Below are 22,247 nucleotides of genomic sequence, written 5' to 3' on the forward strand. Positions count from 1 at the left end.
CCAGCCAATGAGGGGAGAGGTTTGGTACTTAAGGGGCGGGGCCTGAGAAACGACTGGAACACGTGGGAACGGACAGCAGGACAGTTGCAACGCAACAATAACGGCTTTTTGTGCAATAGAAAGTAGTGGAGGCGGTATTGTTTGTTCATTCTATACACTCCCTACAGCACCTGTGGGCTGTTACTAAGAACATTTACTCAAGAAGTGAACTTGTTTACATTTGAGGTACTTGTAGGCTCAATTTCTTTATTTCCATTTGCTACTTCCATCCAATTCAACTTTTTATATTTTATTTTATTTCCTTTTTATCACCACTGTAAAGTGTCTTTGAGCACCTGAAAAAGCGCTTAGATTACTTCATGGGCAAATATTTTAGGCCTTCTTTTTACTCCACTACATTTTTGTTAGAGCTAGAGATGCAGAATGACCCAATCAGTGGGTAAACTTGTTATGAAAGACCCAACATAAGTAACAGTACTATTTATGTGACATCTGCCTATGCCCAATACACTGTATTAAACAGGCCTGTAATAGATATATACGCATACACAAAAATCAGGTCACACCTGCTTGTACCCCAAATATTTTTGGCTACATTGCCTTCCTCAATAGCTATATTAATAGCAGAGGGAGAACATAAAGAACACTGGTGAATGAAATGTGATACAAAAAAATATAAAAACAACATTTTGAAACTGTAAGATCTTTTGAGTTTGAGCTTTAATAAAAACTAGAGTAGAGAAGATTTTCCTGCAAAATATTGTTTTTAACATTGTAAATTGCTGTATGTACCTTAGTAAAAGGGATAGTTTGGAGATGGAGTTGTATAAGGTGTATTATCTACCATAATTAACGCGTGGCATCTTTCAAGAGAAGCCGACAGCACAGAATCAAAACAATGTGCTGCTGTTGACAAGGGCATCAGCAAATGTATTTTTGGCCACCTAAAACAATATCTCTACATGATTAACCTTGCTGTCAGTCAGCCTATTCTGATGGGGCCAGATGCCATTACAAAATTATTTGGAAAAAAAAAACTATTTTACTTTGCAGAACAAAGTTCCAGTTCCACTGGTCTACCACGGCTTCCATCGCTTAGTTTGCTCTATCATCCATCTGATGTAAGTAATATAACTACGGATAAGTACCTCATACAACCCTTTTGTACAACACCCAAACTACCCCTTGAAGTCAATGATCTGAATACGTCTTTCACATACACCATAAATCTAAAAAGAGAATGTCAAACGGTTGCAAAAAACTTTATTTCTCTGCATCATATTTCCCTTCAGAGAGATGAAAGCCAATAGTTGACACCAGTCTTTTCCAATGACTTACCAAAATTCTATTCACAAAATACTATTCAAGGTGCCTTTACATGGAGAAACCAGACTGTGATAACGCAGCTTGTAAACAGGTGTGCTTCAGATATGAAATGATGACAAAAATAAAATAATACTGGCAGGCACTTCTGTCATTTGAGGTATGAAAAAAATAAAAGAACAGCATCATAGACTGATTTTTAAAGGCATTTGCTGGCTGTGCGCAGGTGGTTGATTCTACTGGTGGAGCGTGCTGTCAGGTTTCGGATAGCCAAACAGCTCAAAGTCAGGTTCATACAGCTTGTACAGTTCTCTCCTCATTGCGATGGGAATCTGTGCAAACCAGTCTCTTTCCCAGCTGGCTGCAGTTCGGTTTCGAGACCCTGAAGGGAAGTGTAGTAGATGATCCACCTCCAGAAGCTTCAGCAGGTGCTCCGCGTCTGTTTCTAAGGATTCTAGTCGTCCAATGAAGTCATACTTCACTTGGCATGGATGGCACAGACGGTACACCTGAAACACACAAAAATCAGGCATACAATTTGAAAACGACATTAATTTCTGGGTCTGTTATGGCGCGTTTCCACTGCAGCGGGTAGCTCGCTTTAAGCGTGCCGAGCCGTGCGGGCCCCGTTTTTGGTTGCGTTTCCACTTGGCCTAGTTTTGGCCCGGGGCTACTTTTTCACCTTTTTTCTGGCCCGACTAAATCGTGGTTCTAGGGCCAGGAACAACCAGGCTGAGTCGGGCTGAGTATGCTAAACTAGAGAGAGGATCGCTGGCAAGGGGGCTACAACTACAACAAGATGAACATAGTTATGAATTAATGCTTTGACAAGTCTGCAGACAGACGGCAGGCGAAAAACCCTTTTAAAATGCGTGTTTTCTAAATGTAGCTTGGCTAAGCTAACGTTGTATATGCTCCGACCGTCCACACTCACAGCAACGGCCTATACAGACATAAATAAAGCAGCGACTGTATTCACCATGACACAGGCAGTCTGTGGTTTGTACTTGTTTAACTTTTGTCTAGTTTCTGAACAGATATGAAGAGCTGTGAGCTCTGAGTGCTAAGAGCTAACGGCTGTGTTGTTTTTTGGGGCGCTCATTGAAGATGACGTCACGGCTCCGCCTACACTGTGTTACTATAGTTACTACCCCAGTTCCTAAACTGTAATGGAAACGCAGCATTAAAGTGAGCCGGGCATAATAAGGCCTAACCAAACCGAGCGAGGCCGAGCGAGGGCTGCAGTGGAAACGCGCCATTAGTGACTTTGTTAGTACCAATACACCTGGTGAGGTTTAAATTGCCACATTTGACTGAGACTGGAAAATAAATCTAGCGGCCCCTTGGTCTTGGAATTACCAGTACGGTAGACTTAAACTCGACTTCCACATCTTTCTGGTCAGTTTTAAACAAATGTTGGCAGAGTGTTTTTGCCACATTGCTTAATCTGTGTTTTGCTCTTGACCTCTTCTGTTGATGTTAGTGTGATTTGAATTGAATGTTTTTTTGTGTGTAAATAATTACATTAACCGAGCTGAGGCATATGTTATGAAGAAAATAAAGTAGGCCTCATACTAAAATGTGTATGCTGAAAGAAATCCCAAACAGCATAGATATGATCATCCAAAGGGGAATTGTACATCAACTCGTGAATAATACCAAGCTGCATTAAGTGCGGCTTTACACTGCTCTGTGAGATAAATACCTGCCGCCAGTGTTCGTTGAAGATACTCTCCCTCTCTGTCTCTGGATCCAGCAGGTATGTGATAAACTGCTGAAACGTCGGTTTGATTCCTGCTGCAAACGCCTCCGCCGCTGTCTCTGGCAAACTGCCCGACACATTAGCATAACGACGCAGCATGACAGAACCAAACTGCTTGTAGAAGTCCTCGTTAGGCCTGAAAACACACACACAAATACTCGCACTTTTCACAATTCAACAAAGATACGACAGCTGTTTAATCAAAAGTGAAGCCCATTCCTCAGCCTCACCCACAACACAAACACTTACACAGTAACACACCCACTCTGTCTAACCATCCAGTTTTAGACACTCACTTTCCAAACTTGTTCCTGAAAGCCGAGATAAGACGAACAAAAGGGTCGCGCACAAACAGAAACTTGGTGTAGTGCTGGAGCTTGAGTGCCATCAGGTGGCGGGACAAAGAACCATAATGCCTCCAAAACCTGGAAAAAGACACAAAGAGGAACACGAGAGCAGATCTTCAGTGGCGTCCTTGTTGAGTTGTGATTTTAATGCTTTAGTTTTATGCAATAGATACATAGATTATTCTATTTACTGTGCCTTTTTTTCATATTCTTTCTCCTTATTTTACTGATTTTTTATTATGCAAATCCTATGATTCCATAACAGGAGCCCTTGAGGGTAAAAGATTAGTTTTTTATATCAGTGCACAGAGAAAAACACAGCTTTAAAAAGGAAGTGGAGAAAAAATACCAAGGTGAGAAATCATACAGTAAACGTTCTGGTTTGACACCCAGATTAAATGGTTTAGTTTACTGTTTGTCATTGAGGTGTGTGGTTTGTCTGGCATTTAGTTCTTGTCAAGACACATTTTTAGTGTCACTGTTTTCCTTATTGACTTGTGGAAGAGATTCCTTTACTGAGTTGTTAAATTATTGTGCAGGCTTGGTTTCTTTTGTAGGGATTTTGTTGGTGTGGGCTAAATGTTTTCTTTCCAGGACATGCCGGGGCCCTGCCTGCCAGTAGCTTTGCCGATATCTGTGTTGATAGGTAACAGATTAAAAGGAGTGAATCATCTTAGAAACAGGAAGCGCTCGAACGTTTGTGTGAGTTTATCTAATTTAGCAGTGATTCCATGTCAGCCACAGCTTGTTACAAAAAACCTGACTGATAGTGTGTTTAACAAACTTAAACTAGCTTTATTAAATGTCAGGTCTTTGGCAGGAAAAACATTTTTAATCAATGATTTTATCACTGAGCACAATCTCGATTTTATGTTTTTAATAGAAACTTGGATTGAACAAAATAACAGTGCAGCTGTTCTTATCGAATCAACCCCTCCCAACTTTAGTTTTATGAGTCAAGAAAGAATGCATAAGAAAGGGGGTGGAGTTGCTATTCTGTTCAATGATTCCCTTCAATGCAGGAAGACATCTTATGGGAACTTTGCTTCTTTTGAATATGTGGCCCTTCAGCTGAAATGCTCCTCTCGAGCTCTGTTCCTAAATATCTATAGACCACCCAAATACTGTGCAAGCTTTTTTGATGACTTTACTGAACTGCTGTCTATAGTGTGTATTGACTTTGACCGTCTAGTCATTGTTGGTGATTTTAACATCCATGTTGACAACCCCCAGGACAGAGGGGCTAAAGAACTGTTTTGTGTTCTTGATAGCTATGGACTGACTCAGCATGTGACGGAGCACACGCACAATAAGGGGCACACTCTGGACTTAATTATCTCAAAGGGTCTGAATATCTCTAAGGTCGTGGTGACTGATGTTGCACTGTCTGACCATTCCTGTGTTTTCTTTGAGAGCTCTATTTCTGTTCACAAAAATGTTCAAAAAGAGGTAACCACAAAGCGATATTTATAGGTCACATGTCATGGCCATTTCCACTGATCATAATTCCATTGTTGTGGTCTACTAGAATAGATTTATACTGTGCAATTTTCCAAACTCACATTGGTTTCGCATACAGCATCTCTGTAAAGTATGTGTATTCACTCTCTCCACTAAACGGCTTGTTGCAGCTCTTGCCCCCCCTCCCTGTGAGCCCAGTGTGCTCCGATTGGTCGGGACCAGTCGGGACGTTGTGAATCGCGCTAAGCTCCGTGGAGGTGTGATTTCCTTGTTTAGCGATACACAGCGAAACACAGCCGTTTACATGCATAAAAACCTTCATAACACACAAGGGGACGGGTAATAACCGGAAAAGCATGACATGTCACCTTTAACAGAAAATACTAGGGAAATGTTTACTCAGAATTTTTCTTCACGGCAATGTCTCACGGCATTTCATGTTCACCAACACGATTTTTAATCTGTTAATTCGTGTTCACCAACAAGATTTTCCCCTTTTTTTCGTGTTGCACAGCACGATTTTAAAAGCAATGTATATCTATTGGTAGTATGTTTCAACCCAGTCTCATGGCATTACGTGTTATAGGAAGACCGGAAGCTGTGTGGTTCATAGAAACATGTTAAATTCAGTTCCTGACGGACGCCAAAAAAGCCCGAGATTATAGAATTAAACAAATAAATAAAAACAAGGATAATTGTGTGTTATTGTTGAGTAAATAACAGTGTGTTATTTTGAAAAGAATAACAAATTAGAAGGAAAAAAAGATTTAAAAAATACAGATTTCAATATCCTGAGGCTCTGAGCCCCATTTCTTTTCCTCTCAGACGGCAACAAAAGTCTGAAATGATACGATTTTAAATAAAAGCAATAATCGTGGCTTGATATTGAGTAAGAACATGTTTTTATGTTCCACACAGCTTCCGGTCTTCCTATAACATGTAATGCCGTGAGACTGGGTTGAAACATACTACCAATAGAAATACATTGCTTTTAAAATCGTGCTGTGCAACACGAAAAAAAGGGGGAAATCGTGTTGGTGAACACGAATCAATAGATTAAAAATCGTGTTGGTGAACACGAAATGCCGTGAGACTGGGTTGAACGTGCTCCACTAGCACCCGGATATAAGGCGCTGTTATTAAAGAGGTGGAGGGAGAGTCCTCTCCTGTCAAACTGAGAGGCTGATAACTACAGCTCAGTGAGGTAAAGGACTCTCTGAGTGTTTAGATAGTTAACTTTAGTCTAAGTGTGGCTCTCAAACGGTTTGGTAATCATTTATGCAAACAAGTATTTCCAAAGCACAACTTTATATGATCATTATGGTTATAAAAAACAAGAGAATAACAGGTATGAAATAATTCCAACTCATACTATATGACAGTAACACAAAAATACAGTTTAAAAGGGGAGTGATTTGTAAAATATGCATAAAGAAAAAGTAAATCTGCTTACAGTTCTGTTTCACATGGGTGGTGTTGAGAGATGTATCCATAGATGTAGTCCCTAATGTTGCTCTCAAAGTGCAGCAGATTGATGCTTTTAACTTCAACATTTAAAAAAAGAAATCTTCCCGGGGGAGCATGCCCCCGGACCCTCCTAGAGGAGGTGAGGTCAACCACCTGCCCACCCCGTCAAATTGTCCCACCCACATTGAGGATGCTTCCTACGCCCATGTTTATATTTATTGCAAACACTTGATGCTTCTTTAATACTGCAGGCCATCACCTCAAACTAAAGTGCCCCTTCCCTTTCTTTGCTTAAATGTTGATGAAAGCTAAGCAACACATGAGTTTTACCTAGTCTGCAGCTCATTCATGGAACAAATGATTATGGTGTCTTTCGATTGTAATTGATAAATAATAATGATATTATTATGATGATGCAACAGTTGCAAATAGGAGATTAGTTTTAAAAGTAGGTATGATTGGTACCATTGAGGTCAACAAGGTCATTCTGCAATCACATAAATCCCACATGGCAGGTTTTTAAGATGGAGGCATACTTCTGTTTTTAGATTAAATGTATTTAATAAAAGCAAGTAATGAAGATTTAGTAATTCTCCACTCAGAATGATGGCTGTGCAATGTGCAGAAACATTTCAAAAACACAATTTAGGCTACGGAGGGATTACAAATATATTATTTTTGTGCAGGTGGCATTAGAGGGATTTGGATATATTACCATATTCCTGACTGTGGCCCTTGCTAATCCCTATACAAATAAAATGTATTTAACGGATAACATAAAAATACCTTTTATGAAATTGTCTTTGTGTACATATTTTGTGTGTGTGTGTCATACTTGGCAAAAGTGAGGTGGATAGAGGAGTTGTGTACGAGGTCAGGAGGAACAGCCTCCGGGTCGGTGTAAGGTTTTCCTGAGGAGGGCGAGATAAGAGACTGAGACAGGACCACCATCACTCTCTTCCAGTTGGTGCACGCCACCTAAACGCAGAATAAAGATGGAGAAAAGAAAAACGAAATAAAAAGTGTTCAGAAAGACAAGAGGAGCTGTAAACTTATGTGAATGTGTCTTTTGACCAGTGGAAAAATGCTTCAGTAAACATTCACTATGATTTAAATGTTCTTGTCTTCTTGTTATTTATTTTACACTTACACTCACGGTTAAATCACCGCCCACATGTGTTCACAACCTACATGTTTCTACAAATAGACACACATAAACAAGGCAGCTGTACCTTGGGAACATAGCAGTAGATAATCTGGTGGGTGTCATCCACTATCAGGTGATCCAGCTCCCTGTTTGGGATCTGCTCAAACGGCCGGGTACTTCCGGGGAATTCAACAGCGTCTTTCCCAGAACACACACCCATGATCCTCTGCTTCCTGTCCTCCTGCTCCCTATTGTCCGCAGTAGTACGACTCCTTTCCTTCTCCTCATCCTCCCTTGTTTCCTGCTGTCTCTGTTCTTGTTTTTCCTTCCCCTCCTCCTCTGTAAGCTCCTCAGCTGCTCCTCCTGTTTCCTCAGACACCAGTGTTGTGCTGTGAGCAGCAGTGGGGACGGGGGAGGAAGAACTGTTCTGGGGTCTGGACGTAGAGTGCGGAGACCCAGCAGTCACCCGAGGGTGCAGTGACTCGTGTTTGGGCTCCTGTAGGGGGTAGAGGTTGAAGCCCCCGACGTCGTCCCAGTACACGATTATCAGCAGGATCATAAACAAAGACCCCAGGATAAACGCCACTCGTAGTCCACGCCATGTTCCCATGGTTATATTTGATCGGGTGCAGTAATTGGTGCAGAAAAGAGGAAGAGGTTATCTCAGCTCCATGGTGGCGGGCTATCGCGGAAGGACGCACTTCCTGCTTGCCAGCTGCAACTAAAAAAGAGACAGGAAATGTAACTTAGACCCCTTTTCTGCTTTTACAGCCCTAATGAGGTAAAATGATGAAGCAAGTAAAAATACAAGAACTGGAATGACAACTGATTTATTCTTAGAAAATGAAACACAACACGAAACACATACTGGGGACTCGTGGTGAAACCAAGTACATTTAGCAAGTACTTAATGTGTAGTATGCTACTCTATACTACATCTTAACTTCAGAGATAAATCATATATAAACTATTACTAAATATAGTTACATTACAGTTATTTCAAATTATCTAAACCATGTAAAAAGTTGAACGTAGTCTACAGTCTAACATCAAAGTGTGATGGCCTTTGGGTATAATCTTTAAGCGAATATTTTTCAAGTATCTGTCACAAAAACCAATTTTTTTGACCGGTGTGAATTTGCCCAGGGGCCGTGGGAACCTCAGGCTCCGCCCGGGGCGCTCAGCTGTCACGGAGATGTGAACAACCGTGTGGGGGTGGAGGCTCTTCAGTCCAGTGCCTGTGGAGGATTTACTCCCCTTATTGTCCCATAAAAACATCTGCTGTCAGGGAAAACAGGGGAAAAAACGAGGGTCCTAATAAAAGCAGAATACCACCCAGACAGGAGGAGATCATAGAGAAAGGCTCATATCTTTTGAAAATTATAGGTTTTTTTGCGGTTTTTCTTTCCACTTAGTTTTCAATTTAAACTCCACGTTGACTGGAGGGGCCTATTTTCAGAAATCAACATCTACAAACACTCGTGGCTTGGCACGCGCTGTTTTTTTAAACACACACGCAAACAACAATGTATGTGAACTCCAGTGTCGGTTGACCTCAGTGCCAAGTATGCACTACACAAGTTATAACACTACTCGGGTACTATACTTGTGCTGTTTTTTTAGGTGTGCTATTCATGAAGGAAGGCAGACACTGCTTTAATTGCGTTAATATTTTTCTATTTCGCATAGGACCCACCATCACCTCCTCCTAGACCTCGGTCGGAAAAAAAACCTAATTTATACAGTACACATGTTACAATGTGCCCTTTCACCGGCCGTTGCGGACACTGTACCTCTCTCATGCAAACGCACACTTTCCTGTTAGTCCACATGCAACAGCCTAGGATAGAATATATGAATTTGTTTTTCCTCCACAGTCTCCTCCGCTTCCTCCCCACACAAACAGCCTCATCACGCCGCCTTTGAGGTGCACGAACAGCCCGGTTGGTTATGTTCCCTTTATGCCCTTCACACCGGGAGCATCACGGCGACAATTAAACGAGTCTGCACATTAATCTGTCTGAGAATAAATACTGCAAGTGACCTGAATAGGGTGTTTTCTTACCCGGCAGAAGAGCTCCATGGTCGGTCAGCCCTTTGTCGCTGCTCGGTGTCCCTCTCTCTGTCCGTCTGTCCGGTGGATGAGACCGGGTGGGCTCCACAGACAGGACTGTGGCGGTCTGCCCTCTACACAGACCGAAGCCAAATCTCGCGTTATTTGAACAACATCCAGCCACACACTCCAGTTCAAAACACATGCTGTCCGGATTTAGGCTATGAAACCATAAACCCGCCTACGCCTATGGCAGTCAAAGTAAGGCCCTGGGACCCTCGGAAGGCCTCATAAAGGCGCCAAAAAGATACAAAAAAGAGTATTATTTAATAGCCTGCTCATGGTTTGTCAAATAATGAGACGTTTTTATCATATAAATGTAAAAATTACAAAAGATAGCCTACTATATCCGAATTTGCCAATTATAGACTAAATCAAGACTTACTATTTACATTATGCCTCAGTAAAATACTTCTTGTTTTGCATAAATATTTACTATATTCCTACACTCTGTTTATTCATTAATATTGTCTACCCGACAACCACAAATGTAACTCATATCAATTTTCTTGTATATTATTTATGTATTTTAGCTCTATTTTATGCTATAGTTCCTTTGGCTTTTTTTGATTCATTTTTATTTTTATTTTAAAAAATACACATTTAATGAGCATCGTTGGGGGGAGCCTATAGATCCAGGATTTTCATTTGCAACAGTCTACTTCTTTGTAATTGTTGTGAACTTCAGGTACTCAGTTGATATCAACAAGGAGTGTGCACGTATGTTCAACTCTAATGGGACAGGTGAAAAGCAGAAGGTGAGCAGACAATGGACAAAGAGTAAATGGCTTACATACTTCAGGGCTCCAATATGATGTTTCAATCACAACTGATCTTCATCAGATCTGAATAAATAAAGTTGTATCAAAGCACAAAATAACCAATAAGCAAAATTAGAACATAATGGGATATTTAGGCTATTCCAGAGCTATATACTGACTTTCATCACACTGAACATATCTATTTACCTGGAAGATATGTGTAAATGCTCTCTACTTTTCTGGACTTATTTTGCAAGTCATAAAAGCCTAAACATGGAATAACCCATGATTAAATGAAGAGATGTCTCTTAGTATTTATAACATCTGTGAGCTGAAGGGGAAATTATGGGTTGGCTGCATGCTTTCTCCACATCAGAAGCACGAGGCGGCTGTCGACTGAAAGTTAAGAACACACAGATCCCGTTACTAAAAAAGTCAGAGATGGCATTTCCCCCAGAAAGTAAAATATCTTGGATGGTGCCACAACCTTCTCAGATTTACAGTTTGTTCCCAGAAGAAATATTGTCCTGTTTACTTCACTATAATTGTTTGTCTCCTAAAGTGACATTCTACATTAAACAAAATGTTTTCTTACAGCATATAACAGAATAACTCTACTATCCTGCATTCAAGTAAAATTACAAAGGTATAAGCATTAAAATATTTTTTTGGAGTACAACAAATTAAAAGTAGCTATACTCATCATGCAGAGCGGCCAATTTCAGAATAATATATACAAAAATATTGTAATTATTGGTGCATTTATGTTTGTTGTATAGCTGGTAAACAATGGCCTAATTTAAGTACTTTTTAGACTGCTTGTTTATGCAAAGTAAGTTAATATTGTGGAATTAAAAGTACAATATTGATCTATGAATTGTAGTGGAGAAGTAGTATAAGAAGCAGGAAAAGAAAATACCAAAGTACAGGGACCTTATAATTTAACTGAAGTATAGTAAGTGTGGGGGAAACTTCTGAAGCAATTGGAAACAGGACTCAGAGAGCTGGAGCTTTGATGGCAAACACTGACGGTTTATTTGGTGCTTCGGCCGGAGAATTCACAAGACAAGTAGGGCCACGGTCTGACCACACGGTAGAGATGCCAAATCAATTCTGAAGACCCCTTCTGTAGTTCGACGTTTTAAATAGTTCAGAGTGTAATAATCAACATTCTTCAATAGATAGACTAAACAGCTGAGGGATCACATTTGTTGTCGGTCGCTAATAGCTCGGGGTCATCTACACCCCGAGAAGGATTGTGTTCCAGCCAGGTGTCCCATAACAATAACTATCTCTAACCGAGAGCTGCCCGGTCATAAACTGGTAACAACAACAAAATGCTAGGGCAGCCCCTCCTTTTGGGAGATAGCGGCTGCCCAGGGCTGGGCATCTGCGTCAGAGCGAAAGATGACATGCATAGTAATGTAGCCTACTTAGTTAATGTCCACCACTGCTTTGAATTAGATTAAGCCAAGGATCTGAGTACTTCTTCCACAGCTTGTGCAATCCAAAATATAGCAAATAACTTCATTCAAATGTTTTTTTAAGTTAAATAAAAGATTGCAACATTTTAGGACATGGTTCAAGTAACATGTAACAGATGGTAAGGTACATTTGTGGGCGTTACTTTTACACTGAGTTCCTACCTGTCAGACTAATTCTTCAAGTCGGCTGTTCTGTTCACTGAGACAAACATCTGTGAACACCTGTATGCATTAAGCTGTTAGGTTAATGAGGTGAAAGATCCCTGCAGCTATAGAGTCAATACTTAAAGTGGAACCAAACATTAGACCTGTGGATGAGTAATGGTAAAGCTGTTGGCACATGGAGAACCAACTGCTGTCTGTAGCTGCAGGATTGGTTTGTCTTCAGAACAGTGACACAAATTAAGCCATTTGACAAGCAACAGTTAACCTGCACAATCTCGGAACAGTGTATTTATCTCACAAAATAAACTATACTTATTTTACCTTCCCATAGCAGATGAAATGACTCGTCAGTCATGGTAGGGATGGCTTCATAAATGCACGAGGAACACTTTCAGCTTAATGAGAGGCCAGCTGTCCAGAAGAATAGACAACCTATGATCTCTGCTGCATCTTCCAGGACCACAAAATGCATTCAATGTGAAGCATTGTGTGACTTTGACTTTGAACTATAGTGAGAGATAGACATATTTATATAATCTGAAGTACATTTTAGTGACAGTTTAAGGGATCAGTCAATGGTTTATTTAAACCTCTGACGCAGTGACCTCTGGAGGCAACTCAGTTTTAGGATGCGCTTTAAAAACAGCAGATTCTGAGAAGACTTATCCGTTTATGAAATGAGATTTTTCTTACAAACAATAAGGTTTATACTCATCTCATTTTATGAACTGAAGAAAAGTAAATGACAGAACAAAAGCTTTAAAAGGAGATTTAAAGGCTATAGCAGTCGTTTTTGTAATAAGCATTGTATTATGCATTTACCAATGGTTGTGTATAGACGACAGAAATTATGCCAGCAGCTATAGCTTGACTTCTACAAAGAAAACGTTTTTTTCTTTTTAATATAGCTCTCATATTGAATGTATTCCAACTCAAAATAATCTAAGGCTTCAAATAAACACTATTTATAATCAATTAATCCGTAGATTCTTTATTAGATTAAATGTTTGGTGAATAAAATGTGAGAAAATGGCCATCCAAGTATCTCATGGGTGTAAACATCTTATTTTTTCAGTTCAAACATTCAGATAAATGGGATAGCTCTAGATAATTACTAGAATGATAAATTGATTATTAAATATGTTGGTAGTTTTCTGTCCTGTTGCTCCGGCTGGTCTGAACAGCACTAGATTCAGATGCTCCCCCTTTACAAATAAAAAACACTTAGACAAATTCAGGTATCTTCCGTTTGAATGTTTATTTAAAGTTATTCCCACTCTGCACCACCTCCCTGTGTGAAAGTGTAGTCTGAAAGGAGGAGGATACAGGCCACTATAGCGCCACATCAGCACGTTTATAAAGAAGGCTACTAGTTTTGTCACAACACCTTCCCCCCCCACTGTTATGCCACTCTGTGCTGCCCTGTGATAACACACTAGCATGGTGAAGCTAGTTCCTAAAACAACCCCTGGAAAAAGACGGTCCAATAAGAGAGGGGCTGAGAATAGAGGGCAGGTGACTCCAATTAATGAATAGAAAAAGAAGTAGGCAGTTTTACTAAATTTCAGGGTCCACAGAGCGAAAATAAGTGGGTGGATGATGGTGAGAGTCAATGGGAACATTTTGAAATACAAATTATCCTCTCTTGTCCCTCGATGTGACGTGCTTTGATGATGTCACTAAAGATGAACGTTGAGGCTCGTGAACCCCAATTATTCACAGCGTGGTCCTCGTCCTTCTCCAATCAATGATGCAGTTCCTCTCCTCCTTCCACACAAAATCGGAACTGAGAGAGAAAGACAAGATAAATCAGGGTGCATTAGTTGTTTACATAAAACTGATGGAGAGAATAGTACGTAGTTGTTGCTCTCAAAGCATGGTCCTTACACATTTGAGTCAATGTATTTCATGACTTTGCCCCTGAATTTTGATGAGCAAATAAGTTCAAGGTCTTAATGGCATGGTTATTCGAGAGAGCTGGCATCACAAATGGACAATATGACTAATATTTAGGTTTATGGGGAAATAACTATGTACTGAACTTCGACTTTATTTCTGTGTTCCAATTTGGGATAAAATTAAATGTAATAAATAAAGAATAAAAACATTGGTGACAAAAAAAATAATCCATGACTTTGTGACATTTTCAGTTTTGTAAAAGTATCTTTTCAGGCATGGAAATAACACATTTCAAAATACATGATCCCCGGGTTTCGCATGAACACCGTTAAAAGGCTGGACTCATTGTGCAAATGTTGAATATTTCTGCTACTTCCTAATACAATGGAGATGACTGTATTCTAGGTTGTGCTGCTAAAAACACAGAAAATGCTGCTGTAAATCTCAACAACAATGGCTCTCAGTGAAACAGTCCCCATCACTGATCCAGAGAACATGCTCTCCACAGTTTTCATAGTCCATCTATTCAATGGAAACTGGCTGCACTTTGTTGCTGTTGTGTTCCGACTCGCTCATCTTTGTGACGCAGGAATTCAGCAGGAACTTGATGAATAAAAGTTGCCCTTGTTCTTCGAGTACAAAGAACAAGAGCAACTTTCGTAATATTAATTCAGAAACTAGACAGACTAAATGAGTTGGCAGATAACAGAAACCAGCCTTTTTTCATTCAAGAATGAGATTTAGAAGCTGTTGAAGGCGCATACTTTTGGTTACACAAAATTAAGTGGGCATTTTTAAGTTTTGAAGCAGCTTTTCACAGTTTGGAGTATCACATTTTTGAATACATAATTTAAAATATTAGAATATAAAACAAAAATAAATCTAATTCTAATTGATGTAATATGACCATTTAACAGTTATTAAACATGCGGACAAGACAAACCACTCACTGGAAGCTATAAAATTACACGCTTTGGAAATGTTTGAATAAATGTGAACTGTTTGTTGGCAATATCCAACTTTGATGGTTACCTGCGTAGGGGACTACAGATCTCCAAAGGGAATGATTTCTTCGTTGATAAAAAACTCAATGGTCTCCTCCTCCCAGTCTTCCACATTGCTGTCCAGCTCATCAGTTTCCACTCCTGTAACACAGGAATTAGTCATTAGTTTTCTTAATCCAAGTTAAAAACTGTGAAGGGAGGGAACAACATGTGAGAAAAGGGTCCCACCTCCTCTGAGCTCGAGCCGGGCCTCCTTCTGATCCAGATAGGTCTGCTGCGCTGTCTCTCTGAAGCGACGGTAGTCCTCCATCATGGACCTGCGCTTGTCCACCAGCTCCTACTCAAACACATTAAACATTCAGTTTCATAAAACAGAACGATATCCGGGGTTGGAAACATGCTCAACAAGTAGTTCTGAATAACTGGATGGCGAAGCTTTGTCGTCTCTTGTTAATCTTCTATCTTACCTACATTTTTATTATTGTGTAAACCACTTTGATTTACGAAATGTGCTATATGAATAATGTTGCCCTGCCTTGATGGCTCTAGTATGAAAACTTACATTTGACTACATGGTGATTTTGAGAGCACTCAAATCTTCATGATGGAAACATTTTAAATCCCACAATTTCATTATAATATTTGTTAACAAAGTGGTTAATAAAGCAAAGGAGAAAATACTGAAATGGCCCACATAGTGAATAAAAAAAGGGTAGGATATTGATGTGAACAGAGTGAAACAGTTAAATAAAGGAAGTAGTCGAACCTTAGAAGCCTTGGACTGACTCAGACGATCCTTCTGCTCAAAGATCTTGGAGTATTTCTTCAGATCCTTCTTGATGGTCTACAAGAGAAAGAGGGACATCCATTTTACAAGAAGCTTCCAGTCACAAATAAAAACATATGACAAATATAAAATGGAGTTTGTGTTGCACTGGTACACAGGATGTTGTGAGCCTCAGATCAGAGTTGGAATCAGGAGCCGCAGTGCAGCTCTCATACGAGGTGTCAGAAAAGTATTTTAGTCTGTCATCACTGGCTACACAAACACAGTCTATACATATATATATATATTAGTGCTGTCAAAATTATCGCGTTAACGGCGGTAAGTAATTTTTTGAATTAATTGCGTTAAAATATTTAACGCATGTGCAGAATGGCCCGCCCCATACGTGCCACCAGTGGCAGCGCCAGGGTAGGCTACACCCATACCAAGAAATGGCTTAGCCCCACCATGAAAAATTATGTTAAAGTAAGCAAAATAAAGTCTGCCAACTCGCGGAGTAAATTGCACAGACAGCAGTTAGTAAGATTGATTTCAGTAGCCACGGTTTTGAAAACTTTTGTCACGTAGTGATCGTCTTCTCAATAGAACATCTTTGATAACGGCATGGTGTTGTTGCAGGAAGTCCCGACGCAGAATACTCTTGCTGTAGTACAGGGCAGAGCCATATAATAGTAATAATATGGCTCTGGTACAGGGGTGCACATAACTGGTACGCAGGTTATGTGCGTAATCTGAAATGCGTACCGTCACTTGTGTCACAAAGCGCATTTGCGTACCGACGTACTTGTGAAGCTTTTCCAGAAGGCGGTTAGATCACCGGACGACAGAGTCGGTCTCCGTGTGCACAGACAGGGCTGCTGTTAACGTCGGTCTGTACAACGGAACTGTGCCAAAACTACGCCAACCGGCTGCGGAGGGAGACTCCCCCCATCACTGGAGAACTGCGCTAAAACAGCTGATCACAACGTTCACACTCTGTGGTCACGAAGTACTCCACTAGCCCCCCCCCCCCCCCCCCCCCCTTGTCCACTTTCCTGAAGTACTCCCCCTTTGATAGAAATCAACACGTAATGAATTAAGACCCCACGGTTTGATGATTGATAGGTGTGTGGGTTGTCTTTCATTTTGACATGCAGAAAAATGTTATAATAAACATAGATACTGTATGTTAAATGGATATATCCGCCTGCTTTCATTTATCTTTCCATTCCCACAACAATATACATAAATAAATGGCATATTTTGGACATAGTTCGAATGGTGATTAATCATGATTAATTAATTTTTAAGCTGTGATTAATCTGATTAAAAATTGTAATCGTTTGACAGCCCTAATATATATATATGTATTAATTTTAAATGGTACCTTGGCCTGTTCCACACCGAGCAGAGTAGTAGGTCTGGATCTCCAGAGCAGCTGGCAGAAGCGGTCCTTGCTGTTCTTCTGAAGAAGACGGCCCTGGAACGTCCACAGCCAGTATGCATTGTCCACCTAGACACACACGAAACAATATATGAATAAAGGCTCATTATTAAATTCACACCCATCAACAGTGAATTCAGGTCTGGAAGGAAAGGAGCATCAAGCATGTACCAAGCATGTACCAGGCACGTACCTTGTGGCTCCACCAGGAGACGGAGGTGACGACATAGCGCCCAGTGGGGTCCCACTCTACGTCGGAGGCCATGTAGTGCTCTGCTATGTTCATCATGGTGCAGTCTGACGTGTCCACGAAGGTCAGAGCTCCATTCATACTGCGCGCGCAGACACAGGAACAAATAAAGGATTATACACACAGTTACACAGGAGGACAGTCACAAGTGCATATATAAAATACTGTGAGGCTCAGATCAGAGTTAGAATCAGGAGCTTAGCTCTCATACGCTGTGTCAGTTATTTATTATGTCATCAGTGGCTACTTGTTTCTGTCAAACACACAACTTTCACAGACCTCCTGAGTCCGGCCAGCACCAAAAACTGTCCCTGGGGGCTCCAGAAGATGCTGTTGGCCTGCTGCTTGTCGTACGTCTCTGTAGACAAAAAGGACAAAGTGTCACATTTGGTGGAAGTTAACTGCACATGAGACTGTGAAACATGATGTCAATAGGACATTTAGCATGTGCCCTATATACTCACTTATGAGCTCGATCTTGCCATTGTTCTTGACATGATAGAAGGAGACGTTGATCCTGGGAGGCTCTCCGTGGAGAACAGCGAACTTGCTGCCGTTGGGTTCCCATGCAAACGCTATGATGCCCTCTGGATGGACAGAAACACGAGAAACAATTAAACACGGTTTTACAGAAACATTTATTGGAAAACACTTCTTTAATTCTAACTGAATTATTTTCAAAGGCTATATTGGCCTAAACGTTTCTACAACAATTTTCCAAAAGCATTAAGGTACACATTGATGATTTTTTTTATACAATAAATAAACAAAGCAACATTAGCAATTAACACAACAGTAATATTAGGAAGGATAACTAAACTCTCACCCTTCATCTCCACCACATCAACAGGAACCTGCTTCTCTCTCATGCGGAAGATTTCAAAGTTGGTGACCACGCCCTGAAAAAGATGAAATAAATGTTAAAAAAATAATTCTCCCTACCAGTGAGGTCTCAGCTGTTTCTCCTCCTTCTCTCCGGCTGTTTACTTACCGGGGTTCCTTTAGGAGTCCTGTCCACCTTCACACACAGGTAGTCTCCGTTTCTCTGCCAGTGCAGTTTGCAGTCGACAACATTGAAGAGATTGCGGACACGGATCTCCTGGCGGGTAGGCATCTGCATCAGAGTCACCCTGGCTGGGATATCTTTGTCCTCAGGGACCCAGAACGCTATAATGTTGTCACCGGGGGACCATGAGAAGTCCCTGTAGATACACAAACACAGCTTAATATCAACATTTCTATATAGAAAGCTGTCAGTTTATAATTAGGACAAACAAATCACAAAAAGGCATGATCAAAGACACTTACTTGATGCCGGTAATCTTAAGACTCTTCTTGTCGAGCAAGCCCATAGACTGAAAGGAGCAGAAACATGGCTTTGATGTCTCTTGCAGACTTAACATAAATAATTAAAACTGTATTTTTTATATTAAATGTACTTACTGGAGCCTCATAGATGCTCAGTGTGTCTAGGGTCATCCTGGCAAAGAACTTTCCATCGTGGCTCCATCTGAACAAAAAACATTAGCATTATAACATATTGAAAACACTGCTCGAGAAACAAATGTGAATCCAACATTGAGGTTAAATCAATGTGGACAATGAGAGAGCCAAACTGACTTGAATATGGGCCAGTGTGCAGAGCTCTCGCAGTGGAAGCCTCTCTTCTTCTGTCCGGTCAGGATGTCCCAGATGATGATGGCCTGCGGGTCCTCCTTGGTGTCCATGAGAGGACTGAAGGTCACCACATACCTGCACACAAACACAACAACCACACATTGAGCCTCAGACGATTCAGAAATAATGCTGTCCATCTAACATTAGTCATCAATCATACTTAATAATTTAAGCAGATTTATTTAATACTTGAACCAGGACCTTCAGTATTTTGACCAAGTAACTTGTATGATTTTTTTTCTTACAACATTTATTTCAATCTGTCAGATACATAATGCATCAAAAATTGTTTTCACCAATGTACATGTGATATTCTAATTTAGAAGACCTTCACTTAACCATATTTGACACGATTCTATAGTTTTGGAAATATTTCCAAATGTGGTGGTTTTGTTTGCATATGATGGAAGACTGGACAGTTGGCCTCCAGAGTTCCTTTCTAGTTTGAGATTTGCATTGAAACAACTTCATTAGAACAACATTCTTAAATCTTAATGGGTGCATGAGTTTCCATCACTCTCTCACACTTGAGGCTAACGCTTATAGACACACAGTAAAAGCACTTCATCAGGTAATGACTACCGCTAACAATGATTCAATAAGTAGTGCGAAACAGCAATATCGATTACCTCTCACATGGTGAGAAGTCGATCAGGGACACGCCCTGATGGCTGAACCTCTGGATCTGCTTGAACTTCTCGCCGCCCCACAATGCAATGCCACGTTGGTGGAAGGTGGCCAGGTATGTTCCTTTGGGAGACCAGCGCACATACGTCTCTGTCCAGCGCTGCATCGAGACACAAAAACATCACCAGTCTCCAAGCAAAGCACTACTGTTGATTTGAATTGAATAGGTTCACTGTGAATGCTGCATTTTGAAGTGGGATTAAAACGTACTGCTCTTTCTTCAGATACGATTGGCTCCTTAGCATCGTTATTGAAAATGGCAGTCCTCTCTCCAGCTTCGTAGATGACACTGTACTGGTCCCGGCAGTCCGGATCCTCAGTCCAATGGCGCATATTACCCTGAGAATGAATTACAGTTTGGAAAATTATTTTATTGATATTCACTGGAAAAATAATGTCTAACATATTTGAGGGAAAAAAAGCCTATAAAATAATTGACTTTAGAGTAGAAGAAGTGTTTGTGATTATATAAATACTCACAAAGTCTTTGAAAGGCTGCTTTTCAGGAGTTTCCCACTCATCACTGATGTTCATGTATCTAGAGAATTAAGCAAACAGATGTAATTAACACATGTATACACACCGTCACATTTTCTGCAATTCTTATCACACACTGCACACTTACTTGTCAAAGTCAGTAAAGAGGTTAACCCTGAATGTATGCTGTTTGTCGAGTTTGTATCCATCTGCGTTCTTTACAGCTTCCAGGGCCTGGGTAGGACCGGTATACTCCAAGAAGATGTACCTGGGGGAGACATGGGACTGTTTAATATCCTACATTCAACAGTAAAGTAAATACATACTCTGATACCATAGTAACAGCTAATCACTTACCCTTTGGTTAAGCCATCACCCTCTGGATAGAACTCTGCGGCGATCTTGCCGAACTTGGAGAAAATCTTGTGAATGACGTTCTTGAGTTTCTCCAAACGCTCCGAGCCGACCTGTGGGACGTTGTCCACCACCACCACCGAGTCTATGCCATCAGCCTCAAGGGGCTTCTCCTTCAGGATGTCCTCCATGAGCTCTGAAGAGGAGGGAAAGGTAGGGAGACAGTAACGTTAGCCACTTACTTTAGTAGTCTGTGTTAGACCGGGATATCACATATATTTTCATGCCCCAAATTCAATTGACAATGAGACCACCGGCTACATTTTATTAGATTACAATTCAGATATTAATATTTATTGCGCTAATTGTCGGTAAAGGGTTTTCACAATATTTCACATAAAGTAGGATGACATCTTTCCCAACGGGCTTCATATTTCAAATAATAATATTTTCTTACATAACTTTTCATCTAAAATGTTGTTTATTTAACAATAGAAGTGTAAAGCGCTAGATCAAATCATTCCAAGGGAAATGCATCAAAGGGTCCCTGGTGAATTCTCTATCTTGTAAGGGGTTCTTGGCTTGAAAAATATAGAGAACAAATGTATTCAGTAAACATAACTCAAGCTAATTCAATCATATATTTTGGAGATAAGATAATCCTTATTTATGGTGTGAGGCTTTAGTTGATGTTGCTTTTAAAAATAGTATTGCATTAGAGGAGTGCGTCTAATAACAATCTACACACATGATATAAATGCGTTCGACAAAATAATAAAAACTAAATAAGTCAACACTATGCAATTCAACAGCACCACAAACAAACAGATTTCAAAAAGAGTGTGAATACCAAATGAACATTATGTACTTCAAATATGGAAATGTTCATGCAGGGCTGTTTTAATAAACGTTATTCAATATAGCTATGCTACCTGAGTGTGATGTTATTAATTTTGCTGATGTTTCATTTGTGAACCTGAGGGGCTCATATCCACCCTGCGTCAGGATTAACTGCACTTTATCACCAGCTCAGCTGCTTCATTCAAACCATACTTCAACATCGCAATACATGTCTTGGCCTTAATAACACATTCAGACAGCAGAAAGAAAATGTTTAACAATAGACTGCTTTAACCCTGTTTCAATTGCCTAAATGCCAAGGCCAGTGTCTGGTTGAGGCTTCAATAGGCGTGGATTTAATCTGAGATAACGTCGATTTACCTTAGAATATTTTAGGAATACTTTAAAGAAACACATAAACGATTCAATCCTCGTAATCGGACCACATTGTTTAATTAACATTAAGGTCGGGAAAGCGAAGTAAGATGCCAGCTATCTTATTAGCATATAGCTAGTACCGTTACTACGACTCTAAGCTAACAATTAGCAACAGGCCGGAAAGCCGGCGCGTATCCTGCCGCTGCTCACCCTCATCTTCCATATCTTCCTCATAGTCCTCCGGGTCGCTGAATGAGGGCTCCTCCTCATCATACTCCTGGTCGTCCACCATATCGACAGTATCTTGCATTTATCGGCTTACTACGAGACTGATTTCTCGTCCTTAACGGAGCAGAATCCCACAAAAAAAGAGGCTGACGGTCCTCGGCCGGTGCGGCACCATGTGCGGTTATGCGAAAAATGGACGATGTGACGGAAACG

At 40.5% G+C, this 22,247-nt stretch overlaps 2 protein-coding genes and 2 non-coding genes across 4 annotated transcripts; all 4 read right to left on the reverse strand.

The window, feature by feature from the left end:
• Positions 1 to 1,246: 1,246 nt before the first annotated feature.
• Positions 1,247 to 9,712, reverse strand: LOC117448066 (carbohydrate sulfotransferase 12-like). The gene is made up of 6 exons (XM_034085163.2): positions 9,573 to 9,712; positions 7,593 to 8,228; positions 7,196 to 7,338; positions 3,382 to 3,510; positions 3,029 to 3,221; positions 1,247 to 1,832 (listed from the first exon to the last, which is right to left on the reverse strand). The coding sequence occupies exons 2-6, from the start codon at positions 8,115 to 8,117 to the stop codon at positions 1,560 to 1,562; spliced, it is 1,263 nt and encodes a 420-aa protein (XP_033941054.1). The 5' UTR covers positions 8,118 to 8,228; positions 9,573 to 9,712; the 3' UTR covers positions 1,247 to 1,559.
• A 3,551-nt stretch (positions 9,713 to 13,263) lies between these two features.
• LOC117447984 (eukaryotic translation initiation factor 3 subunit B) lies at positions 13,264 to 22,219 on the reverse strand. Its single transcript, XM_034085026.2, has 19 exons — positions 22,017 to 22,219; positions 20,592 to 20,784; positions 20,383 to 20,502; positions 20,238 to 20,295; positions 19,968 to 20,096; positions 19,700 to 19,857; positions 19,014 to 19,145; positions 18,837 to 18,903; positions 18,702 to 18,748; positions 18,385 to 18,595; positions 18,220 to 18,292; positions 17,858 to 17,980; positions 17,673 to 17,751; positions 17,337 to 17,475; positions 17,087 to 17,212; positions 15,700 to 15,777; positions 15,162 to 15,270; positions 14,962 to 15,074; positions 13,264 to 13,816 (listed from the first exon to the last, which is right to left on the reverse strand). Exons 1-18 carry the CDS (start codon positions 22,114 to 22,116, stop codon positions 14,974 to 14,976), a joined length of 2,043 nt encoding a protein of 680 aa, XP_033940917.1. The 5' UTR covers positions 22,117 to 22,219; the 3' UTR covers positions 13,264 to 13,816; positions 14,962 to 14,973.
• On the reverse strand, positions 15,887 to 15,974 carry LOC117455912 (small nucleolar RNA SNORD60). The gene has a single exon (XR_004553204.1). It is a non-coding gene; the product is annotated as a small nucleolar RNA SNORD60 (small nucleolar RNA).
• Positions 17,562 to 17,638, reverse strand: LOC117455942 (small nucleolar RNA SNORD60). Its single transcript, XR_004553211.1, has one exon. It is a non-coding gene; the product is annotated as a small nucleolar RNA SNORD60 (small nucleolar RNA).
• Positions 22,220 to 22,247: the final 28 nt, after the last annotated feature.

This window comes from Pseudochaenichthys georgianus, chromosome 1, assembly GCF_902827115.2.
Source record: "Pseudochaenichthys georgianus chromosome 1, fPseGeo1.2, whole genome shotgun sequence".
Lineage (NCBI taxonomy): Eukaryota > Metazoa > Chordata > Actinopteri > Perciformes > Channichthyidae > Pseudochaenichthys > Pseudochaenichthys georgianus.